This window comes from Ascaphus truei, unplaced genomic scaffold, assembly GCF_040206685.1.
Source record: "Ascaphus truei isolate aAscTru1 unplaced genomic scaffold, aAscTru1.hap1 HAP1_SCAFFOLD_1023, whole genome shotgun sequence".
Taxonomy (NCBI): Eukaryota; Metazoa; Chordata; class Amphibia; order Anura; family Ascaphidae; genus Ascaphus; species Ascaphus truei.
This window is the reverse complement of record NW_027453887.1, coordinates 95,539-120,346: the sequence shown is the minus strand read 5'-3', so window position 1 is coordinate 120,346 and position 24,808 is coordinate 95,539. Positions and strand designations below refer to the sequence as shown.

At 48.0% G+C, this 24,808-nt stretch overlaps 2 protein-coding genes across 5 annotated transcripts in view; both read left to right on the top strand.

Moving 5' to 3' along the window:
- The first annotated feature begins 5,701 nt into the window (after window positions 1–5,701).
- LOC142474966 (uncharacterized) lies at window positions 5,702–23,100 on the top strand. Of its 4 annotated transcripts, XM_075581055.1 has the most exons (4): window positions 5,702–5,786; window positions 8,894–8,956; window positions 10,279–10,467; window positions 21,149–23,100. In XM_075581055.1, exon 4 carries the CDS (start codon window positions 21,256–21,258, stop codon window positions 22,828–22,830), a length of 1,575 nt encoding a protein of 524 aa, XP_075437170.1. In that variant the 5' UTR covers window positions 5,702–5,786; window positions 8,894–8,956; window positions 10,279–10,467; window positions 21,149–21,255; the 3' UTR covers window positions 22,831–23,100. The 4 variants fall into 4 exon arrangements, with proteins under 4 accessions (XP_075437170.1, XP_075437169.1, XP_075437172.1 ...); XM_075581054.1 differs by lacking the exon at window positions 8,894–8,956 and having other exon boundaries at window positions 5,703–5,786; XM_075581056.1 differs by lacking the exons at window positions 5,702–5,786; window positions 8,894–8,956 and adding an exon at window positions 9,995–10,067.
- LOC142474965 (uncharacterized) overlaps window positions 5,737–24,808 on the top strand; it is a 70,108-nt gene continuing 51,036 nt past the window's right edge. Inside the window, exon 1 of the mRNA XM_075581052.1 lies at window positions 5,737–5,786. The gene's annotated coding sequence lies outside the window, so the exon portion shown is untranslated. The remainder of the gene's footprint in view (window positions 5,787–24,808) is intronic.

Sequence of the window (24,808 nt, the reverse complement as noted above, 5' to 3'; positions counted from 1 at the left end):
TCCTGAAGTTTGAAAAAGTGATGCGAGACCACGTAAAGGCTTCTCAGGGGTATAGTACCCTGAGCACCTGTGGGGAACCAAAAAACTCCTGATTACCAATGGCGTTAAGCATCGGTACGCTAAATGTTAACGGCTGTAAGGATGGGTTTCGCAGGTTCCAGGTACTCTCCTTCTTGCAGAAGGGGAAGTATTCTGTGAGTTTCCTGCAGGAAACCCATACCACTCCAGAGGCTGAAGCCAGCTGGCATTTGGAGTGGCGAGGCAGTGTCTTCTTCAGCCATCTCACTTCAACATCTAGTGGGGTGGTGACCCTATTCTCTGAGTCCTTTCAACCAGAGCTGCTGCTTGCCAAAGCTGTTGTTCCAGGTCGCCTGTTGCATATCAGGGTCCGACACGAGGACTACACGTTTAATTTCCTGAACGTGTATGCTCCTGCCAACGGACCCCTGAGAAGGCAGTTCTTCGTCAGAATGTCTGAATACCTGGAGACAGTCGACGCGGACGAATACGTGGTGCTCGGGGGTGATTTTAACTGTACCCTCGAGGCTCGGAAGGACCGGAATGGTCAGGAGCCACACCCGTGTTCTGCGTCGGCCTTGCGGGAGGTCATCACCCGCTACTCCTTGGTAGACGTCTGGCGAGAACAACATCCTGAGGCATCCACTGAGTTCACCCATGTTAGGGTGTTTAGGGGTGAACGGATGTCCTGGTCCCGGATCGACAGACTGTATATTTCCAGCCACAGCCTGTCGCGAGCCCAGTCCAGTGCCATTAGGCTGGCGCCGTTTTCGGACCACAATTGTGCGTCCGTGACGCTGATGCTGCTACCTGCAGCACCTTCGGCCGCTTATTGGCATTTCAACAATTCGTTGTTGGAGGACAAGGGGTTTGCGATGTCGGTCAGAGACTTTTGGATGGCCTGGAGAGGTTGCAGGTCAGACTTTGCCACGTTAGAGCAGTGGTGGGACGTGGGCAAGGTTCATCTGCGCCTCGTATGTCAGGAGTACACCAGAGGTGCCAGCGGGCGGCGCGATGCTGAGATCGAGGCCCTCAGGGAGGAGGTGCTCGATCTCGAGAAGCGGCTGTCTGTGGCGGGAGACCAATACCTGCAGAGTATGTACATGGAGAGGAAGTGCGCTCTCCGGGAATTGGAAGATCGGAGAGCTCGGGGGGCGTATGTGCGATCCCGCATCAACTTCCTTCGAGAGATGGATCGCGGGTCGCGCCTCTTCTACACGCTGGAGAAAAAGAGGGGAAACCGTAGACATATCACATGCCTGTTGGCAGAGGACGGTACCCCTCTGACTGACCCGGAGAGCATCCGGGACAGAACCCGGAGATTCTATGTAGATCTTTTCTCTCCGGAGTCCATCCAGCCAGATAAATGCAGGGTCTTATGGGAGGGGCTTCCCACGGTCGGTGAGGATGGAAGGGAGCGGCTTGAGTTACCTTTGACTCTGGCCGAGCTCTCTGAAGCCCTCAGTCTCATGTCCCGCGGAAAAGCGCCGGGGCTAGACGGGCTGACTGTGGAGTTCTTCCGGTTTTTCTGGGAGATGCTGGGACCTGATTTCACCGAGGTCCTAGCCGAAGCCCTGGAGATCGGTGAGATGCCACTTTCGTGTCGGCGGGCAATACTGTCTTTGCTGCCGAAGAAGGGGGATCTCCGTCAGATCTCTAATTGGCGACCGGTCTCACTGCTCAGCACGGACTATAAGATCGTAGCCAAAGCGCTTTCGCTGAGGCTCAAGTCCGTACTGGCAGAGGTGATTCACCCCGACCAGTCCTATACTGTCCCGGGCTGGAGCATTCATGACAACATTTTTCTGGTCCGGGACCTGATGCATTACACACAGAGGACTGGTCTATCACTCGCCTTCCTGTCCCTAGATCAGGAGAAGGCGTTTGACAGAGTGGATCACCGTTACCTTATGCAGACCCTGCGGGCGTTTGGCTTCGGCCCACAATTTGTGGGCTTTCTCCAGATGCTGTACGCTTCTGCAGAGTGTCTGGTGAAGATTAACTGGTCCCTGACGGCACCTTTTGTGTTTGGTCGGGGAGTGCGTCAAGGGTGCCCCCTGTCTGGGCAACTGTACGCGCTGGCCATTGAGCCCTTCCTCTGCCTACTGAGGAAGAGGCTTACCGGGCTGGTGCTGCGGGAGCCCGACATGCGGGTAGTCCTGTCGGCTTATGCCGATGATGTGCTCCTCGTGGCCCAGGACCTAGATGATCTAGAGCGGGCACAGGAGTGTCAAGAGGTCTACACCGCGGCCTCTTCTGCTCGGATCAACTGGTCCAAGTGCTCCGGCATCTTGGTGGGTCCCTTAAAGGTGGACTCTTTGCCCCCCACGTTTCGTAATATCTCGTGGGGGAGCGATACTCTCAAGTATCTGGGAGTCTACCTGTCTGCTGCAGAGGATCCTGCCCCAGAAAACTTCAGTGATCTTGAAGAACGGGTCATTGCTCGTCTGGGGTCATGGGTGTATCTGTCGAGAATGCTTTCCCTTAGGGGAAGAACCCTGGTGATTAATCAGCTAGTGGCCAGTCAGCTTTGGCACCGGCTGATAGCCATGGGTCCGACCCCCGAATTTATTAACAAGATCCAGAGGAAGTTGATGGATTTTCTCTGGATGGGGAAGCATTGGGTCTCTGTGGGAGTTGCGTGTCTCCCTTTGGAGGAGGGTGGACAGGGAGTGGTGTGTGTCCGCTCCCAGTTACACACTTTCCGCCTCCAATACCTGCAGAGATACCTATTCGCAGATCCGTCTCCGCAGTGGTGCCAGCTGGCAACCTTTTTTCTTTCGCCAGCTGCGCAATATGAGGTATGACCGGCAACTCTTTTTCATCAGGCCCGAGGGTTTAGGTAGAAACCTCTCGGACCTGCCGGCATACTACCGGGACTTACTGAAGGCCTGGAAACTGGTCTCCGCGACCAGGAAGAGGCAGGCGGTGGGGATTGATTTCCTCGCCGAGCCCCTGCTGTATAATCCGGCAGTGGGGGTTCGGATGTTGGATTCACCCTCTATTTGCCGCCGGCTAATCCTGGCACAGGTGACCAGAGTCGGGGATCTCCTGGACTATGAGCGGCGGGATTGGGTAGGGGCAGAGGTGCTCGCGCCCCGTATGGATCTGCGTTCTGCCCGCGTCCCTCGTCGTTTGATCCAGGAGATTAAAGATGCCATACACCCCGACTCCCGCACCTTCATTGAGGGGGTATTGCAGACCGGAAAGCCTTGTCATCCTATCAACTTCGGCTCTCCGAATCTTTGCGTAGAACCAAGGTCACGGCAACCCCCTCGGGCTCTTCTCTCCCCCAACCTCAGCAAGTTGGGGGAAATGTCCCCGGCATGTTTCCGCGGCATGCCGAGGAAAGTCCTGAATTCTCTGGTGCTCCATATAGTGCATTACCTCGCCCTTGTCACCCGCCCAGACACCATCTGGAGGCGGGTATTCCCAGCGAACGAGGATGAGAGACCCCGGTGGAGGGAACTCTATTCATCTTTGGTTCCCCGTCCCGCCGGGGATTTGAGTTGGAGAGTCCTCCACGGAGCACTGAGCACAGGAGGGTATTTGGCACACTTCACGGACTCCCCCGCCACCTGTCCCTTCTGTGGCGAGCGGGAGTCCGTATATCACATTTATTCGAGTTGTGCCAGACTGCAACCCCTCTTTTCCTTCTTGAGGAGCTTGCTCCTGCTGTTCTGGTTGCACTTCTCACCTCATCTTTTTATTTTTGGGTGCCCAGTGTCCCGGGACAATAAGCCTAGGGATCTCCTGGTCAACCTGCTCCTGGCATTGGCTAAGGTAGCCATTTGTAAAACCAGGAAGCAGTGTTTGGAGGGGGGGGTCCCGACAAACATCGTGGTCATGTTCCGGGCGCTGGTGCACTCCCGTATTCGGGCAGAGTACTCGTACGCCGAGTCTACTGGGACGGTTTCAGAGTTTGCCTCCCAGTGGGCGTTAGGCGGGGTGCTTTGCTCGGTATCCACCAATCAGGGTTCTTCAGATTTAACCCTTCTGTTTTAAGTGCACTTCATCAGTGCACTTGTTGGGTTCATTTCATTTTTGTTTGACTGGTTTATCTTTGTTCTACTTGGTAACAAGTAGAATTGCTGTTCAACTGAATTGGCCGGCTTCGCCGGCCAATCAGTTTCAAACCAGATCAAAATAGACCCCCCTCTCTCTCTCTTCTCCCCCCTCTCTCTCTCTCTTCTCCCCCCTCTCTCTCTCTTCTCCCCCCTCTCTCTCTCTTCTCCCCCCTCTCTCTCTCTCTTCTCCCCCCTCTCTCTCTCTCTTCTCCCCCCTCTCTCTCTCTCTTCTCCCCCCTCTCTCTCTCTCTTCTCCCCCCTCTCTCTCTCTCTCTTCTCCCCCCTCTCTCTCTCTCTCTTCTCCCCCCTCTCTCTCTCTCTCTCTTCTCCCCCCTCTCTCTCTCTCTCTTCTCCCCCCCTCTCTCTCTCTTCTCCCCCCCCCTCTCTCTCTCTCTTCTCCCCCCCCCTCTCTCTCTCTCTTCTCCCCCCCCTCTCTCTCTCTCTTCTCCCCCCCCTCTCTCTCTCTTCTCCCTCCCTCTCTCTCTCTTCTCCCCCCCTCTCTCTCTCTTCTCTTCCCCCCCCTCTCTCTCTCTTCTCTTCTCCTCCCCCCTCTCTCTCTCTTCTCCTCCCCCCTCTCTCTCTTCTCCTCCCCCCCTCTCTCTCTTCTCCCCCTCTCTCTTTACAGTAAAGCTGCTGCAGTTCCTCCCTTTTGATAGCAATGAGGTAACCTTGTCTGTTAAATTAACTCAAGTAAAGTAAACTGAGAAACCATTGTAATAAATTAATATTGATCAGCGACGACTCTGTTTGCAACAATTGTCATCAGCGTTAGTTATAAATAATAGAAATGATGTAAGGTATAATTCCATATACCATTAATGCAGCAATACTGCCAGCAATGGCAGTCTCCCGCCATCTCCTCCTGCAACTACTGTCAATATGGCTGCGCGGCGTCAAATGACGCTGCGTTGCCATGCCAACTGGAACGTCACGTGACGTAACAGCATCACGTGATGCTCGTTGCCATGACAATGAGACGCCACATGATGTCACGACGTCATGCGGTGCCACGTTGTCATGGCAACTTGACGCCGCGTGACGTTACATAGCATCCCGTTGTCATGGCAACACAGTGTCATTTTTTTTTTTTAATCTCCAGGTTGACCGTCAGTCGAAGGTGGCAACCCTGGTTGGAGGGGGAGTTGCAGCATAATGTCATGAGACCCCGCGGCACGCCGCCATATAAGGGATTTACCCCCCTCCGGGTTGACCATCAGTTGAAGGTGGGCAACCCTGGCTCTGTGCGAGGGAGCAGGCAGGGGGCTCTGTGTAATCTTTCTAATCTACACAGTATGTGACACGTGATCCATTTTGAAATCTAAAAACTACAACTCCCATGATCCCCATAGTGTGAGCATGCGCAGTTCCTCCTTCATATCAACATTGGCTAAAAGGGACGAACTGAAGCAGCTTTACTGGAATATATTAAGGACCAAGAGCAGTATATACATCTATATGCAGAAAAAACTATCTTTCCCTAGCACAGTGCCTGGGAAATGTTACTGTCTTGTTTCTAATCTACACAGTATGTGACACGTGATCCGTTTTGAAGTCTAAAAACTACAACTCCCATGATCCCCTTAGTGTGAGCATGCGCAGTAGGACACAGAGCTGTGACCTGGATGTAGTCAGTGTCTCCACTTCCGGGAAGGAGACGATGAAGAAATAAAGTGGTGCAGGAAGCACACAGGAGCCTTTTCTGTAAGTAACTTACTTTGTATTCAAAGCATCAGAGCAGGTATATGCAAACACGTGGCGTTTCAGGACAGACACGTCCTCTCCTCAGACCATACACCTTACTGCAATAGTGACACTAACAAGTATATATACCCCTAGGGGTTACACAATCCCCTCATACCCTTCACCTGTGTTTACAGCCGGGCAGCCACTGCAGCCTCAGTACTTCCTGGTTGTTGTCTGACTTCATCGCAGCGCATTATGACGTCACGTCGCCAAGCAACCAGTAAAAACAATAACAAAATAGAGAGTCACACAGGGACAGCTCAGCCCATTTGCTGAACTGTGGAGAAGTCAAATTAAGTTACACTTAAGTAACAGTAAATTGAAGCAACATGTATGCACTATATTGGGGCCATAAAGGATATTTAATGTCTATAAATCAGTCTGAAGAGCTGGGGGCTGCCATGCTGATATTTTCTTTCTCATATGATTTTTCTGACAAAATGAAGGTTAAAGCTGAAAAGTAGCAAGTTAGATGGTTCAATGTTATGAGCTTACAGTGAAAAGCAGTATTATTACACACATTTATCTGGGCATAAGATAACAAGGCAAACTACATATCATTAGAGATATATAGATTAAAACAGGGGTGCGCAAACTTCTTGAGCTTACCTCTCCATGCTGCTGGAGAAGCCCCATGTGACAGGACCAGGGCTCGGGAACAAGCACACGTCAGTGGAACGCATCTATCTTCTATCTATTATATCAGTGGTTCCCAAACTTTTTTGGTTCAAGGCTCCCCAAGGCGATCAGGATTTTTCCGCGGCGCCCAAAGTAAAAACAAAGTTGTATATACATACCTAACAGATGCAGTGCACAGTTGGTGTCTCTCAGACACTCTTGTCTCTCTCACACACACTGTCTCTCTCACTCATTCAGACACACTCTCACTCAAACACTCTCAGACCACACACACACACACACACACACACACACACACACACACACACACACACACACACACACACACACACACACTCTCTCTCAGACCTCTCTCACACACACACACACTCTCTCTCAGACCTCTCACACACACACACACACACACACACTCTCTCTCAGACCTCTCACACACACACACTCTCAGACCTCTCACACACACACACACACTCTCAGACCTCTCACACACACACACACACACACTCAGACCTCTCACACACACACACACACACACACACACTCTCAGACCTCTCACACACACACACACACTCTCAGACCTCACACACACACACACACACTCTCAGACCTCACACACACACACTCTCAGACCTCACACACACACACTTTCAGACCTCACACGCTCTCAGACCTCACACACACTCTCTCACAGACACACACACTCTCTCACAGAGAGACACACTCTCTCACAGACAGACACACACACAGTGGAGAGCAGAGGCAGCGACGGATGAGAGTGACTGGGGGAAGGAGTAAAGGCAGGAGATCCGTGCAGGCGGCTCCCTACACACACACACACACACACACACACACAGAGATACATATATACACATTTCCCAAAACAAACTGTTTTTAAACACTGACAAGACTGTAACAATGGTATTTGGGACCAACACTAAATTCTTAAAGCTTCCAGCGACTGAGCTCCATATTAGAACCAACACTAACACCACCCTAACCCCTGTCACTAGTTTTAAATACCTAGGCTTATGGTTTGACTCCCACTTAACATTCGGAATGCACATTGATACCCTGACAACCAAGACCTATGCCAAACTAGGGGGTACTTTACTGGAACAAATCCTCCCTAAGTCTCCTGGTCAGAAAGCGTATCGCACAGCAGATGCTAATGCCAATTATTGACTATGGAGACATAGTACAGGCATACCCCACTTTAAGTACACTCGCGAGTAACTACATATCGCCCAATAGGCAAACGGCAGCTCACGCATGCGCCTGTCATCACGTCCTGAACAGCAATACCGGCTTCCTACCTGTACTGAAGCTGTGCGCAATCCGGGAGACTATATAGCCTGTTACAAATGTGTTATTTACATCAGTTATGCGATGTACAGTACAGTACAGTACATGCATCGATACGTGGGGAAAAGGCAGTGCTTCACTTTAAGTACATTTTCGCTTTACATACATGCTCCGGTCCCATTGAGTACGTTAATGCGGGGTATGCCTGTATATGGCACGGCACACACATATATATACAAACACACACACACACACACACAGATATATATACACATATATATATATATATATATATATATACAGTGTTCGACAAACCTATACATTTGCTGGCCCCGGGCGAGTGGATTTAACCCCCGGGCGAGTAAATATTGGCACAAGCAGCACACGTTTGGTACTAGGTGGCGAGTAGATTTTTTTTGTGTGGCGAGTAGATTTTTTGGTGATTTGTCAACCACTGTGTGTATATATATATATATATATATATATATATATATATATATATATATATACATACACATACACATACACACATACATATACACACACACACACACACACACACACACACACACACACACACACACACACACACACACACACACGCAAAGATATATACACACGCAAAGATATGGAGGGGAGGGAGCGAATGGAGGGAAGGGGGGGAGGGAGCGAATGGAGGGAAGGGGGGGAGGGAGCGAATGGAGGGAAGGGGGGGAGGGAAGGGAGCGAATGGAGGGAAGGGGGGAGGGACAGACAGAGAGAGACATACACAGACACATACAGAGAGAGACACACACACAGAGAGGGAGACACACAGACACAAAGAAAGACACACACAGAGATAGAGAGAGACACACAGACAACACACAGAGAATGAGACACAGACAGAGAGAGTGAGACACAGAGAGAGACACAGCTACCTCTGCACCTCCTGCAGTTCACACAGGGATTCGGGAGGGGGGCTTCTGGGCAATGTGAAGATCCCTGGCAGGCATCTCCGATCTCTGCACCTCATGGAAGGGGAGGAGGGGGGCGTGATTGCAGCCATGCTCTTTCTGCAGACTGGAAGGTCCCCGGCGGGCATCTCCAGCATCGCCCCTAGCTGATTAATTTTTTTTTTTTTTTAGTACATCGATTCTAAGACGCATCCCTATTCCAGACATGTGAAAATGGGAAAAATGGGAAAAAAGGTGTGTCTTTGAATCGAGGAAATACGGTACTTTGTTTTCTATGGAAGTGTTATGTTTTTTTGTTTGGTAAACGGGTTTTTTAACCTGACACTTCGCTACATTTAACCTACTAAATATACCATTGTTGTTGGTTCACGTTCTTCTTAGGAGGGACTGTCCCTTTAAATACTATTTTCCTACTCTGCTTCAGTTTAAATAAATCCTGAGATTACAAACCCATAAGAGTTTGTACAATCAGCCTTTTCTCCTTGCTAGCTATCCTAAGGGCTCCTTTTCCTCTCACCCCACAAAAGTCTTTCCCCGTCTTAGGAACACAGGGCCACACTTTTCAAAGCCTTATTTAACTAGAGGCAGCTGCTGACATTATGGATAACTTTGGTTGCTGTCACCTACACTACTTTACGTAGTATACTGGGCATCTAATGCCAAATCTATATTCTCCAGACTATTACTCTGTGACCATTACCATCACTTATTGTCTTTCCAAATCCTTGCAAAACCTCCCGAAACTACTGAAGTTACAGAAATATTCATTTTATTTATCCCCCAAACAGCTTGTCAAATTATTTCCCCTATATCCCTCAAGAGAAGAGTTACCCGTCTCACATGGTTTCTCTTACTGTGTTTCTATTGCTATTTGTGTTCTGTATCCCCCTTCCTCCCACACCCTTTATTTGCCTCCCAGGTAGTGATCTGAAGGGGGTTATTTTTCCTTATCCACTTTGCCTCCTCTGTTTACCAAACACTAGATTCACTAAAGTGCAATAGCCTCAATTGCACTTTAACATCCACTCACGTTAATGAGCATGTGATTACAGCAGCTCTTTGCACCTCTCCCCTCACTCCTGTCTTCTCCTCACAGCTTTGTTGAGCACCATTGCTGCACGTATGTAGCCTTAGGCTACGACCCCAGTGGTCACTGCTGCACGCGCATCTGACTGCCTGCACGGATCAAATCCGGGATCTGTGGTATATGTGGAGCGATGGGATGCGCGGGGGGGGGGGGGGGGCATGGCGTGGCCATGAACTGCCTCTCCGGCGATGTGTCGCCATAACAACACAGCTTCACATGACATCATGACATCATATGACGCCGCAAAGCTCTGAGCCGGTAAGGGAAGGGGTCTGCGAGCAGGGGGGGGCCAAAACAGAAAAGTTAGCGCACCTCTAGTATATACATTGCTCTTCGTTAACTTCTGATCACTTCAAAAGCTGTAGAGAAGAAAGAAAAGACAAGTCACATTATTATCAACTTGTATCTTTTTTCAGCTCTTTATAAAATAGACATTATTTTGAGACCTCACTAACTGTCCCAATTTTAGGTTTGTAAATTGTGCGAGAAACGAGGAAGAACAGAACCTTGTGGCGTTCCAGTACCACAGGAAAATCTACTACAAAACCTGCACAGACCTCCCCCCACACAGAGGTCGTCGTCTGGTATGGAAATGAATATGGGAAAAAGCTTGGTATCAAGTGGGGTACACTGTGGAAAAGTAACGCGCCAGCACCAGGTAATCCGGAATATGTGTGTTGTGTGGTTTTTTCATCTCTATTGTCTTATTACTGATGTTAAATTGCAAATAGTGATAGATCTGCATACACCATTATGGGTCAACTAGAACTTAACATCACTAAACTTGACTTGAGTCAAAGGGACAGATACATCTAGCTGCGGTAACCAAAAATGCTGTATAACCGCCCATAAAAAAGCGCCTTATTATTAGCATGCAATGAATCAGCGTTGCAGCGCCAAAAAGAAAGCACTTTTTTCAAACCCATTAAAAGCATCAGATCCGATACAAAATGGGCATAATATCACATTTTAAAGTAAAAACTGCCATACATCAAGTTCCAATATTTATCTTAACGGGATGAACAGCAGAAATACTGCAAATATTTTATCACCTACTTCAGGCTGGCGTTAGCCCTGTCTTTCCTATGTATATAATGGCCAATATACTGCCCATTATATACATAGGCAAGATGAGCTAAACCAACACCCACTCCCCCCAATACATATAAAAAGACTCCCCCCCGATAAATATTTTCAGTGACCATGCAATAGTGCAGCGGTGCGCAAACTGTGGGGCGCGACACTGCCGACGGGGGGCGCGGGGTTTACAGAGGCCCCGCGCGCTTCCCGAAGGCACTTAAATTAAGTGCCGGGGGAGCTGCAGCGCCTCTGTAAACCTAACTTACCGTGGCTCCGGCGGCTTCCTCCCTGCGGCATCATGGCAACGCGGCGTCAAAATGACGCTGCGAGGTCATTACGCCGGAGCGCGGGTAAGTTGGTGTTGGGGGGGGCGCGGGAGTGAGGGGACAGCCGTCAGGGGGGCGCAGGGAAAAAAGTTTGCGCCCCCCTGCAATAGTGTACTGTGTAAAGGAAAATTAAAACGCCCCATTCCAGCCCTAAAGTTCTCCTCACTAGAACATTTAAAAACTTTAACCCACAACAGTTTCTGGACGACCTTACCAACTGCCCATGGCACAGAATCAATTTAATTCCCGACCCTGATTCTGCGCTCGACTATTTCCAATCCGAGTTCTTAAAACTCTGCGATACCCATGCTCCACTATGCAAAATAAGGGTATGGGGGGCCCATCTTCCATGGGTTACAACTGACCTTATTGCACTTACCAGCTCAGGGATACCTTGTGGAAAAGCTACAAAGTAACTGGCACTGCCAAGGAATTCAATCACTACAGATGCCTGCGGAACATGTGCACAAGGCAAACAGGGCACGCAAAAGCACAATATTACTCTGACAATCTCCACCAAAATACATCAAACACAGCTAACTTCTGGAAGGTTATCAACAATATATTCCAGCCTCCTAACCATCAACAACCAAGTAATATCACTAAGTGGGATATTACTCTGACAAACCCCACTGACATTGCAAATGCATTCAATGATTACTTTGTGGGGTTTGCCACTAACTTATTAGCGAAACAAAGCCCAAACCACAAACCTGAATCTCATCCTGGGAGTGCCCACATAGCCCCACCCCCTCCCAACACTGCCCACAATTTTCAATTTGGCCCAGTATCTGAAGAGGAGATTACACAAGCGCTCCTCAAACTAAAATTAAGCAGCCAATGCAGACCTGACTTACTACAATCTTGGTGCCCCAGCCATTGCCAACCCAATTGCTTCCATAGTCAACTCTATCCTGTCTGCAGGCCATATCCCTAAGACCTTGAAAACTGCCAGAGTTGTCCCAATCTTCAAACGTGGGGACAAAAACACTGTCTCAAACTACAGACCAATCTCACTTCTCCCAATTCTATCCAAAGTCGTGGAAAAATGTGTCCACTCCCAATTAAGCGACTACTACACCAAGACAAATTTCCCTAGCCAATTCCAATCTGGCTTTCGTCCCAAACACTCCACCATAACTACCCTGCTAAAAGTTTGCAATGAAATCCAGTGTGGAATGGAATGGGGACAACTCACTGGTGCAGTATTCCTAGATTTTGCAAAGGCTTTTGATACAGTTGATCATGCTATCCTGCTTAACAAACTCCAGAGCTCTGGAATAGGGAAGCATGCTTTAAACTGGTTTCAGTCCTACCTTTCAGGAAGATCCCAACATGTGTCCATCTCAGGCTTCAACTCCAACCCCCTGGGTATCACCTGTGGTGTCCCACAAGGCTCTGTTCTGGGGCCCCTACTCTTCTCAGTGTTCATTAATGATCTTCCCACAGCTTGTAAGGAAGCCTCAATACACGTGTATGCAGATGACACAATCCTATATGCACACAGCCATAGCCTCTCTGACCTTCAACACATACTTCAGTCTGACTTTTTGAGACTCGAAAACTGGATTTCCCAAAACAAACTGTTTTTAAACACTGACAAGACTGTAACAATGGTATTTGGGACCAACACTAAATTTTTAAAGCTTCCAGCGACTGAGCTCCATATTAGAACCAACACTAACACCACCCTAACCCCTGTCACTAGTTTTAAATACCTAGGCTTATGGTTTGACTCCCATTTAACATTCGGAATGCACATTGATACCCTGACAACCAAGACCTATGCCAAACTAGGGGTACTTTACAGGAACAAATCCTCCCTAAGTCTCCTGGTCAGAAAGCGTATCGCACAGCAGATGCTAATGCCAATTATTGACAATGGAGACATAGTATATGGCACGGCACCTCAATCCCACCTTGGCAAACTTGTCACCCTCTACAATTCAATTTGTCATTTTGTTCTCCAATGCAACTACAACACACATCACTGCGAAATGCTCAAAGAACTAGATTGGTCATCACTAGAGTCTAGGCGCAAAGTTCACCTTTCCTGTCTTACCTTTAAATTCTTTATGGGCAAGCTACCCAGCTATCTGAACAAGCTCCTCACCCCTACCACATGCAGCACTTATCACCTGAGATCAGACTCCAAAAGACTGTTCATGTTCCAGAGGCTCAACAAAGTATCCGGCCGTTCCTCCTTCTCTTACCGTGCACCCCAAAACTGGAACAACCTACCATAGACTCTCACATCCACCACCAGTTTAAGTTCTTTCAAATCTAAGGCTGTCTCACATTTTAATCTGGTTTGTAACTGTTTCATTCGCCCATAACATATATTTTCTTTAACTGTGCATGCAATGTCTTGTATATAATGTATACCTTGTTCATTTAAGTAACTGTATTTGTAACCATGTATTATTTGTCTTAACTCTGTGCCCAGGACATACTTGAAAACGAGAGGTAACTCTCAATGTATTACTTCCTGGTAAAATATTTTATAAATAAATAAATATAAATAAAAGTAAAGATACCTTGGGGTTGGTCGGGACAGGCGGTGGCTGCAGGGACGGGCGGAGAGTCGGGACCCGGCCGCGACCGGCCATCAGATGCAGGCCTCCTCACTGTGTTCCACACCGAGCTTCCAGTCAGCGCGCACTGGAAGCTTTGGCGTGCTGACGTCAGAGGGGCACAGCGCACTGACGTCAGAGGCTGGGACAGGAAGGCCTGCATCTGATGCAGAGCCGGGGCCTGGCCGCGACTGGTAGCTATTATCCTTTGTCCCCCTTGTCACGGGAGACCACGCTTTTTAACACCTTAATATCTTGATCCTTTTATTGAACAAAGCATGAGATAAAATAAATTGTAATTTATTTACAGAAGAAACACACACAGCTTGATTTACAACACGAATAAACACTTACTGGAACAGGGCAAAACGAAATAAAATGTCCACGGAACGAAATCCGCAGAAATAGTCTCTAGACATCAATTCCCAGAGTGGGGTTGATGCGCAAATAGAGCCACGAGACAGTCTTTGGCTTGGGGCGCAGCTTGCGACCCCTCTTTCTCCGCCGAAATGAATATTTTCATTCTGTCCTTACAAATCCGGTGGTCTTTGTTCCTCATGTCCTCAGGAATCTGGTGGGATTCCTGAGTACATGTTTCGGGGGAACCCGCAACCCGGGCCCCCTTTTACCCAAACACACCCTGACAACATTCTACCTTAAAATCACCCCTGAAACTCACGCCCTGCACATCCCCGTTGGTTGGCACTCCTAGAACAGTAAAACCACATACATCTTTATCATACAAACAGTTATATACCATAATTGGGTTGAAGAGCTGACACGCACAATTCCCCAATATAGCTCAGGGGCACCCAGCCAGGCATAATATCTTTATTTGGTGGCCTGGGTACCCCTTCACCGTCACACCTCCCCATCTCAAAGCGTAGGCGCTGGCACAACCGCCCAATCCGGCGTATTGACGGGCGGCCCAGCTATTGAGGTTAACAGTTCAACAGGGCGGTCTTTGCGGTATGGTTCATCTACACTGTCGTGCCCGGTGCTCCCCGTATTCGGCTGAGCACAGCACTGATACCAACGTCCGGGACATCGGTCTGCACACACAACTTTGTAGCAGAGTTTGGTGCAGTTAGTAGCAGCACACTGGGCAGTGCGGTTATCAGAGCCTGAACTGCCCTTTCACAGGCTGCAGACCAGACCAACAGTACTGAGAGTCACTTCCCAGTCAAGTCAGTCAGGGATCTAGTCACAGCACTGTGCTGTGAGATAAACCCTCTACAGCAACCAGTGGTACCTAGAAAAGTCAGATGCCCTCCACTCGCCCTGTGGCTTGGTCAAACATCTCAGCCATCCCTACTAAGCACTTAGGGGCTTTCACCAATAGCCCTGCTTCCCTTACTCAAGCTAACCTGTGCTTGTGGTAAATCCCAAGAATAACTATAACTATCTCCCTCAGATATGCACCTACATAACTCTGCACTCCCTCCAGCAACCTACTGACCAGGCGTCGAATGGTAGCCAGGGCATTCCTCATCCCGAATGGCATCACTAAAAATTCACTAAGGCCCCTCGGGGTGATGAAGGCTGACGTCTCCCTAGCGTCCCTCTCTACACTGCCCTTCACCTCTGCTGATACCCTGTATGCATTCCTATGCAGAGGGCGCAGATCACTTGTGAGCGCACGATGATCTGTGCCATGTGTCCAGCCCGGCTGGTCCGAGAACAGAACCCTATGCTGTTCTGACCTAGCCCTGGCTACTGCTCCTGGCTGCCTACTCACCCGGGATCCTAGCTCACCTGGAACCCCCTTAGGATAACCTATCCCAGCCAAGATGCTTGGCACTCCCTGAAACAGCCTCCCATTCCTGGTAACAGGTCCATGAGTATCCGCACACAAGCACCCGCTTTACCCTCTGGCTGGCAGGCATCACCGGGGCGGCAGAACTCTGCCACTGCCCCTGATGCCTCCGGCCAGGAGTAATGCTGCAACAGCTAAGCTCTCGTCTGAGTGACCGCCTGATGCCCCGCTAGTGGAATGGAGTGGGCTTCCCGTAATCCTTGCTGCCTACACTCCCTGGATACCACTAACCGTCTTCTACCTGTCCAGACTCCTTCAAACCCGGTAGATCCAGACTCCCTACCTCAGAGCCAGCGGTGCGACAGCAAGTGGTCTGACCCCCTGCTGCCCGAGACTCGGACGACCGCAGTCTCATACCTTCTAGGCTGGGGTCAGCTTTCACCGCATTCCTAAATTCTGTTCCTAACACTAACCACCCACCCTTAGTCTCTAATTCAGGGGAAACAGGAACAGGTAAAGGGAACAGTAAGTCAGTCACTGGTCGCGACTCAGTAGTCTGGCTTACCTGTCTGGTCCCCTCAGAGACCGCTGGAACTGTTGGTCCCAAATGCAGGGGGACGGGTTGATCCTGCTGCCATCCCTGATGACTGGCTCCTAGGAATTGCTGCAACAGGAGCCAGCTCTGCAGTGAATACACAGGTAACATGTCCCAGGTCATTGCCGAGCAAAACTGCGGCATCTAACCCAGGCAATAACCCCACCTCCCTCATGCTACGACCGGCACTCCAATCCAAAAAGACCCGGGCAACCTGGAGTAACCGCGGTCCTCCATCTGGCATGGTCACACGCATCCCGGTGCCTGGGAGCAAATCCTCTAGCCGGACCATATCAGGCCGGACCAGGGTAACGGTGGCACCGGAATCCAACAAGCCGTCCGCTTGACGGTTTTCGATGGTCACCCTCCGCAGATGTTTCTGTTGGGCATCACTGGGCTGCATCCTGACTGATGCAACCTGATGCCCCTCCGTCTCCACTGCTGGTTCCTGAGGGTCAAATGCAGATCTCTCCGTGGACGTCCCTCTGTGGGTTGAATCCACGGCTCGGCTTGACTCTTCTGTGTGTGCCAGTCGCCCACTGGCGACCGGTCTCGCAGCTGGAGAGCGTTGCCCCAGATGGGGTTCACTGGACCTGGCACGGTCCGGACAGTCAGGTCTGATGTGACCGACTTTGTTACACAGGTAGCACCTTTTCTCATGCCTAAATTCTGCAGGTTTAGGATTACTGTGCTCTGCTGCTGCAGATTTTTGCACCCACTGAGGCGTTTGCTTGGCTCCCTTGGCTGGCATAGCCGGTCGTCTGGGAGCACCTTTCTCCTCCATCAGGGCATGGCTGCATAAGTACTCGTCAGCCATCCTGGCAGCCTCCTCATGAGTCTTCGTTTTTTTCGTCAAAGACCCATGCCCTCACGTCTGAGGGGCACTGCTACAATAACTGCTCATGGAAGATGTAAGTCCAGCAGCGTGTGGTACTTTGTGGCACCACAACCCTCCACCCACTGAGTACCCTGGCGTGCCATGCAGGCACCATAGTTCACAAAGGACTCCTGAGGATGGCGTTCCTCTGTCCTGAACTCGCCTCTGTACGCTTCTTGGGTGAGGGCATACCGCAGCTGCAGTAATGCCTTGAGATGGTCGTAGTCATCCCGATCCTCTCGTGGGGTGGACTTCAGGGTCTCTTTTGCCTTGCCCGACAGCAAGGGATATAACCACAGCACCCAGTCACGTTGTGGTAATCTGTACCTTAAGCACTGCGTTTCAAAGTCAGATAAAAATCCGTCAATCTTGTCTTTGCCACAGACGAACTTATTGAAACTGTGATGGTTAACCTGGGGCACAGGCTGCTCTCCGTTCACCAGGTGAGCATGAGGGGTCTCTTGTCCGTGAACAGCTGCCAGCATGCAAATCCGCTCATCGGCTGTAGCGTTTGCCCCCCATGAGGCAAGAAGTGCTGTTTCTCCAGAGTTATGGGTCTCCGCAGGAACATAAGGAGCAATTGGAACTGTTGGCACAATGTCCTCCGCAACCCCCAACCCCAGTCTTTCACCAATATCCTGGTGAGCACTCTCTCCCTCCCCTTGTCCATCTTCCTCCAGGGGTGGCATAATTTCACCCACCCTGTGCTGGAGTAACTCCACTGCGGCTGCAGTCACATGAGCTGTGCTGGAAAGTACAGAAAGGCTTGTTTCATGCTGCTCCAAATCCTCTTCTAGTTGTGTCTTTGCCCGACCAGCTGTCAGTAACCCATTCTCTTCACACCGGGCAATGAGCCTGTGCCGATCCCAGGAATGGAATCTCCCAGCTCGCTTGTCCATGCTTCACCCGCAGGCAACAAGATATGGCACAAAGAGAGACTGTGTTTTTCGCTTCTCTTGCAAATTGTGTGTGTGCTATCTCATGCTTTGGGAGATCTTAACTTCGAGTCTCCCTCTATGTTATAGTACCCCGCAAGATACTATATCATAGGTTCAAGCAGATCCCACCGCTGCCACCAGTTAATATAAGCCTGTCACGGGGGACCAAGGTTTTTAACACCTTAATATCTGGATCCTTTGATTGACCAAAGCAAGAGATAAAATTAATTTTAATTTATTTACACAAGAAACACACACAGCTTGAATTACAAAATAACACGAATAAACACTTACTGGAACGAGCCAAAACAAAATAAAATGTCCACAGAACGAAATTCACAGAAATCAAGTCTCTAGGCATTAATTCCCAGAGCAGGGTTGATGCGTAAATAGAGCCATGAGACAGTCTTTGGCTAGGGGCACTGCTTGAGACTCCTCTTTCTCCGCTGAAATGAATATTTTTGTTCTGTCCTTGCAGGATTCGTTTTCCAATCCTTAGTTCTAACGAACTTTTGAAGCAGGGTACAATCCTTAGTTGCGATGGAATCGTCCTTGTACCGCACAATTTAGTCTTAGAGGTAGCTTCTGTACAAGATGGAACATAGATGGAACTAACTCCTGACTGGCTGCACCGGACTTTTAAAACCTCAAAAGCCTATCTGTATCATGTGCAGCCAATCTTTGGCGTGGGAACCAATAGTCCCATCTATAGCCAGGTTCTGCCAGTCCTGTGAATCCTGGTACAAAGCCTCAGTATAGCCACTGAGCATGTGTGACAAACTCCATCTTCCCTCACTTGTCACTTAGCATATGGAACCCTGGCCCTCTTACAGGGTGCCGCTCAGTCTCCTTCACCCCTTCTTGCTAACAAAAGATTTAACACGTCCGTATCCTGGATCGCCTTTGAAGCTTAGGGGCGGAGTAGCCACTGTGTCTCCCATGCAAATGTACCTTCCTCCACCCTGAATTATTTACTCTGAACATTACCTTACTAAACATATAAATCTTGGGGGGCTTTTAAAAAACATTTTCTTTTCCCCTTACTGTTTTGGTTTGTGCTGAAGCAGGGGGATTTGGCGGTGAGCTGCAAATTGCTTCAAAGATAGGATTTTATCCGGTGGTGTGTTCCTCATGTCCTCAGGAATCTGGGGGATTCCTGAGTACATGTTTCGGGGTAACCCGCAACCCGACCCTCCTTCTACTCAAACACACTCTGACAACATTTTACCATAAAATCACCTGTGAAACTCACGATCTGCACATTATTATACAAACAGTTATATACCATAATTGGGTTGAAGAGCTGACACTCAGAATTCCCCAATATAGCTCAGGGGTAGCCAGCCAGGCATAATACCTTTATTTTGTGGCCTGGGTACCCCTTCACCGTCACACACCCGTCTTGGTGGCCCTGACGGCCACGCAGGGTGCCCGGGGCAGCTGGGCCCCCTGACTCACCGGGCCAGGGACGCCAACCCCGGCAGAACCCTCCCTGTTGGTGGCCCTGCCCAGGGAAATAATAAATTAATGGTTGTTATTACCACAATTTGAAGGTGGCATATATCAAGATTGTGGTAATAATTTACTGGGTGCGATATTTGGGCCAATCTCGCGATATGGGAATTAACGTGACCGTTAATAATGTGTTACATACCGCATTGGGTTAATATTTCTATCGTAGGATTCTGTAATGTGTATTATTACAGAAACCTATGATCAAAATAACATTAACCCATTCCATGCATGTGGTTACCATGGTATACCACAGGCACCAAAGGGGTTAATACTTAATTAAAAGAAAATATTACCTAACCCTGCTGACCCCATTAGTGGCCAATAAAACATTGCCATTGTAGTCGCTACGGTAATTAAGGGGTTTACCCCTCTCACCACCACCCCCACCCCCACGGGAAGCCTAACCACCCTCCACCCTCTATCCCCGCCCCCTTGTCAACTAATGCCCAATATCACTATTAGACAAATGAGGTTTTAAACATTGACACAAAATATATACACGTTTAAAACAAAACAAGAAAGAACATTCAAAATACAGTTAGGTCCAGAAATAATTGGACACTGACACAATTTTCATATTTTTGGGTCTGTCCGCCACCACAATGGATTTGAAATGAAACAACCGAGATGCAATAGAAGTGCAGACTTTCAGCTTTAATTCAAGGGGTTGATCAAAAATATCGTATGAAACGTTTAGGAATTGCAACCATTTTCATACACAGTCCCATTATTTCTGGGGCTCAAATGTAATTGGACAAATTAACACAATCATAAATAAAATGTTAATTTTTAATACTTTGTCGAGAATCCTTTGCAGGCAATAACTGCTTGAAGTCTGGAACGCATGGACATCACCAAACGCTGGGTTTCCTCCTTTGTTATGGTCTGCCAGACCTTTACTGCAGCTGTCTTCAGTTGTTTGTTCGTGGGTCTTTCTGCCTTAAGTTTTGTCTTCAGCAAGTGAAATGCATGCTCGATCGGGTTGAAATCAGGTGATTGACTCGGCCATTGCAGAATATTCCACTTCTTTGTCTTAAATAACTCCTGCGTTGCTTTCGCAATATGTTTTGGGTCATTGTCCATCTGTAAAGTGAAGCGCCGTCCAATCAACTTCGCTGAATCTGAGCAGACAATATATCCCTATACACTTCAGAATTAACCCGGCTGTTCTGTCTTCTGTCACATCATCAATAAACACTAGTGACCCAGTGCCATTGTAAGCCATGCATGCCCATGCCATCACATTGCCTCCACCGTGTTTTACAGATGATGTGGTATGCTTCGGATCATGAGCCGTTCCAAGCCTTCTCCATACTTTTGGGGGGTGGAAGGGGGGCAGATATCCATATTGGCGATAAATGGTAACCCAGTAATAAATAAATCAAAAAATTAAAATAAATTGATAACCCCCATTTATTACCTCAGGGACTAAGGATTTTAAATATTTCTGTCACTTTAATTGGTGTTTTGCAGCTAGTCAGATTTCCTTTTAAATGGTTAAGTACTACATCTATTCTCGCGGCCCTAATGCTGCACATGTTGTGCTAAACCCTTCATTTTTACAATGTACATCTAGAGTTTATTTTCATCCTGCATTTTTTGTGATATGCCAACTTACCTCTCCTGCATGATCTTTCGTAAGACAGTTTATGTAACAGTGACTTTTTTGTCTCGTCTAGTACAAAAACACGCACCAATAATCCACCCATGCCAACACTGCAAGGTTGCTTTCAGCAGTCAGGATTACCTCGTCAAACATCTGAGGTTCAAACACCCAAATGAGTATATGGAAAAGATGAAGACAGAAAAATCTTGCAACATTCCAATAAATATGACAGAAAATGCATCTTTCAACCAGTCAAGGCAATTAATAAAAAATGTAACTGCTTCTCATTCCAAAAAATATATATTAGCAGCTGCCACAGGAAAAGATCTTGGAGAAAGTGGGAAGTGTCTGACTTGGTTATCAGACCAGAATGCACAGAAGAGAACACAGACCAGGGACAGAAAGCATGTATGTGGGGAATGTGGGAAGGGATTTAGTCAGTTATCCAATCTGAACACACACAAGAGGACACACACAGGGGAGAGACCGCATGTATGTGGGGAATGTGGGAAGGGATTTAGTCATTTATCCGGTCTGACCCTGCACAAGACGACACACACAGGGGAGAGACCGTATGTATGTGGAGAATGTGGGAAGGGATTTAGTCATTTATCCGGTCTGACCATACACAAGACGACACACACAGGGGAGAGACCGCATGTATGTGGGGAATGTGGGAAGGGATTTAGTCAGTTATCCGGTCTGACCATACACAAGAGGACACACACAGGGGAGAGACCGCATTTATGTGGGGAATGTGGGAAGGGATTTAGTCAGTTATCCGGTCTGACCCTGCACAAGACGACACACACAGGGGAGAGACCGTATGTATGTGGAGAATGTGGGAAGGGATTTAGTCATTTATCCGGTCTGACCATACACAAGACGACACACACAGGGGAGAGACCGCATGTATGTGGGGAATGTGGGAAGGGATTTAGTCAGTTATCCGGTCTGACCATACACAAGAGGACACACACAGGGGAGAGACCGCATTTATGTGGGGAATGTGGGAAGGGATTTAGGGACTCATCCAACCTGAACACACACAAGAGGACACACACAGGGGAGAAACCTTATGTATGTGGGGAATGTGGGAAGGGATTTAGGGACTCATCCAACCTGAACACACACAAGAGGACACACACAGGGGAGAGACCGCATGTATGTGGGGAATGTGGGAAGGGATTTAGTGACTTATCCAGCCTGAACAGACACAAGAGGACACACACAGGGGAGAGACCGCATGTATGTGGGGAATGTGGGAAGGGATTTAGTGTTTCATACAACCTGGACACACACAAGAGGACACACACAGGGGAGAGACCGCATTTATGTGGGGAATGTGGGAAGGGATTTAGGGACTCATCCAACCTGAACACACACAAGAGGACACACACAGGGGAGAGACCGCATGTATGTGGGGAATGTGGGAAGGGATTTAGTCAGTTATTCAATCTGAACACACACAAGATGACACATACAGGGGAGAGACCGTATGTATGTGGGGAATGTGGGAAGGGATTTAGTCTGTTATCCCACCTGAACATACACAAGAGGACACATACAGGGGAGAAACCGTATGTATGTGGGGAATGTGGGAAGGGATTTAGTGACTTATCCAACCTGAACACACACAAGAGGACACACACGGGGGAGAGACTGCATGTATGTGGGGAATGTGGGAAGGGATTTAGTGACTTATCCAGCCTGAGGACACACAGGAGGACACATAGTGGAGAGACCTATCTCTAAAGTCAGGCATTTTTAGAGATAACCAGCGACTAAGACGCTCACATATAGGTGGACACGTGTATCTGTGTTACGCTAAATCCCAATGAAAAGTGAATTTAGTTTATGGTGCATAAAACGAGCATTTTAAAAGTATAAAAAAGTTATAACATTTTAAATGCAGGTTATTTGTATAATTCTTATTGTTGTTTTATGTAAAGAAAAATGTTCTTAATGTTTTATATTTCCATGCTGTTGGTTCTAATAAAATGTGTGTTTCCCATTATGCTGAAACGGTGTGTAGCCTCACTTAGCTTTGAATCAGAATAGTTTTGCCGCGACTATTACGCCGCAGTTGTTAGGCTGAAGACTGACCCTCTCCCACTAGCCGCTTCTAATGTAAATGTTATTACTGTTTATGGGGTTAATTTAAGTGGTTTTAGCGGTTAGAGTGGGGGTTTTAGGATACGGGTTTAAGGTAAGGGGGGCTTAGGATACAGGGATTTTAGGGAAGGGGTTTGTAAAGGTAACTTTATGACAAGATATAATTTACACCAAAAATACCTGGGTTGAACTGAACACGGCTGAGATATGATACAATATAATATATTCCTTGAAAAAGGTGAACACACGAGATATACAAATAACAGACAAAATATAGACACTTACTTAAGATGGAATGATGAAACAGTCAATTCTGGACTGGCAGTTCATACAGCAATCTTGAAAATCACAAAGACACTAGCCATAGGCTGAGCCTTGTTTATATACAATTATTTCCCATTGAACACAACCTAAACCCAGCCCCTCTCATAAATCAGCGGTGAGGTTGACAGTCTTCCCCAGAGTAAAACTCCTCCCACCATAGAACTGCTTTTCCTATCTAAATAACTTCATAACTTCAGTTCAGTAAAACTTACTGGCACGCGAGACATATTAATACATTCCGGCACGCATGACGCTCCCAATGAGACTAAATATTACCGTGTAATACTAAAATTAAGAGAGATATTAATATCGGTCTCTTAGTACCTGCTAGACATCATGTGTCTGTAATCATTTATCAATAAATAGTCATTTTTAACATATGTATAGGTGTTCTCTTGTGCGGCTATTAGGGAGCTTTCTTTCTTTTCTTTGCTTGTCTGTAATCATTATGTGCGAATCGGTCCCACGGATCCACAGATGTTACTTTTAGCATGTTCAGCCGAGGACATCTCATAATATTCTTATATTTAATTAGGTCACTCATTCTGATATCTCCTTCTGTAACTGCACCCCTGGCCCCCATAACCCCTTGTCAAGAAATGCTTTGAAGCTGGACCTCCTGCGTAGAGAACAATTGTCACAGGTGCTATATTTCACACCCAATGCTCCAGACCTGGGTCCTAGCTGTCTCTACCAGCAATATACCCTTGGCCTGCAAATTAGGTATTAACATACACAAACCCCCTCTGTACTTTTCACACCCAACTTCAATCAAGCCTTTTGAAGCCCAGATATTTCTGAAAAGACACCACACATATTTGTATGTCCCTAAAACTGTAGCTCATTAACCCCTTAAGCCCCAGTGTGTGTGTGGTGCAGACACTTACATGGTGATAATACATTGTAACGGGAATATACATTAGGATGCTGAAGCAAAGTAAAAACACATTACTGGACCACAGTCCAGTTAACCCCTTGCTTCCCAGGTGAGAGTAGGGGTGGCCAAATGGGGTGTAACCCCTTTAATCCCGGGCCAAACCCCCTCTCCCATGATAGGGGTTTAGGCACTTAACATAGCGGTGAAGTGGCTGGCGGTGGGGTGAGTCACAGAGAAACGGCTGCGACCAAATGTCTTACAGTGTCCCGTGAATACTGAGGTAGAGGACAGAGACACAGACTAACGTCCCCAGTGAGGGACATTAATGCAGCCGCCTTTAAATACTGTATATCATGTTCCTTTAATATCTCTAGGGAGCAGCAAGGGCTGACCATCTATTTCACTGGTTACACGTTT

Coding starts and splice junctions, on each gene's coding strand:
- LOC142474966 (XM_075581055.1), top strand. CDS start 21,256: ATGGAAAAGATGAAGACAGAAAAATCTTGCAACATTCCAATAAATATG.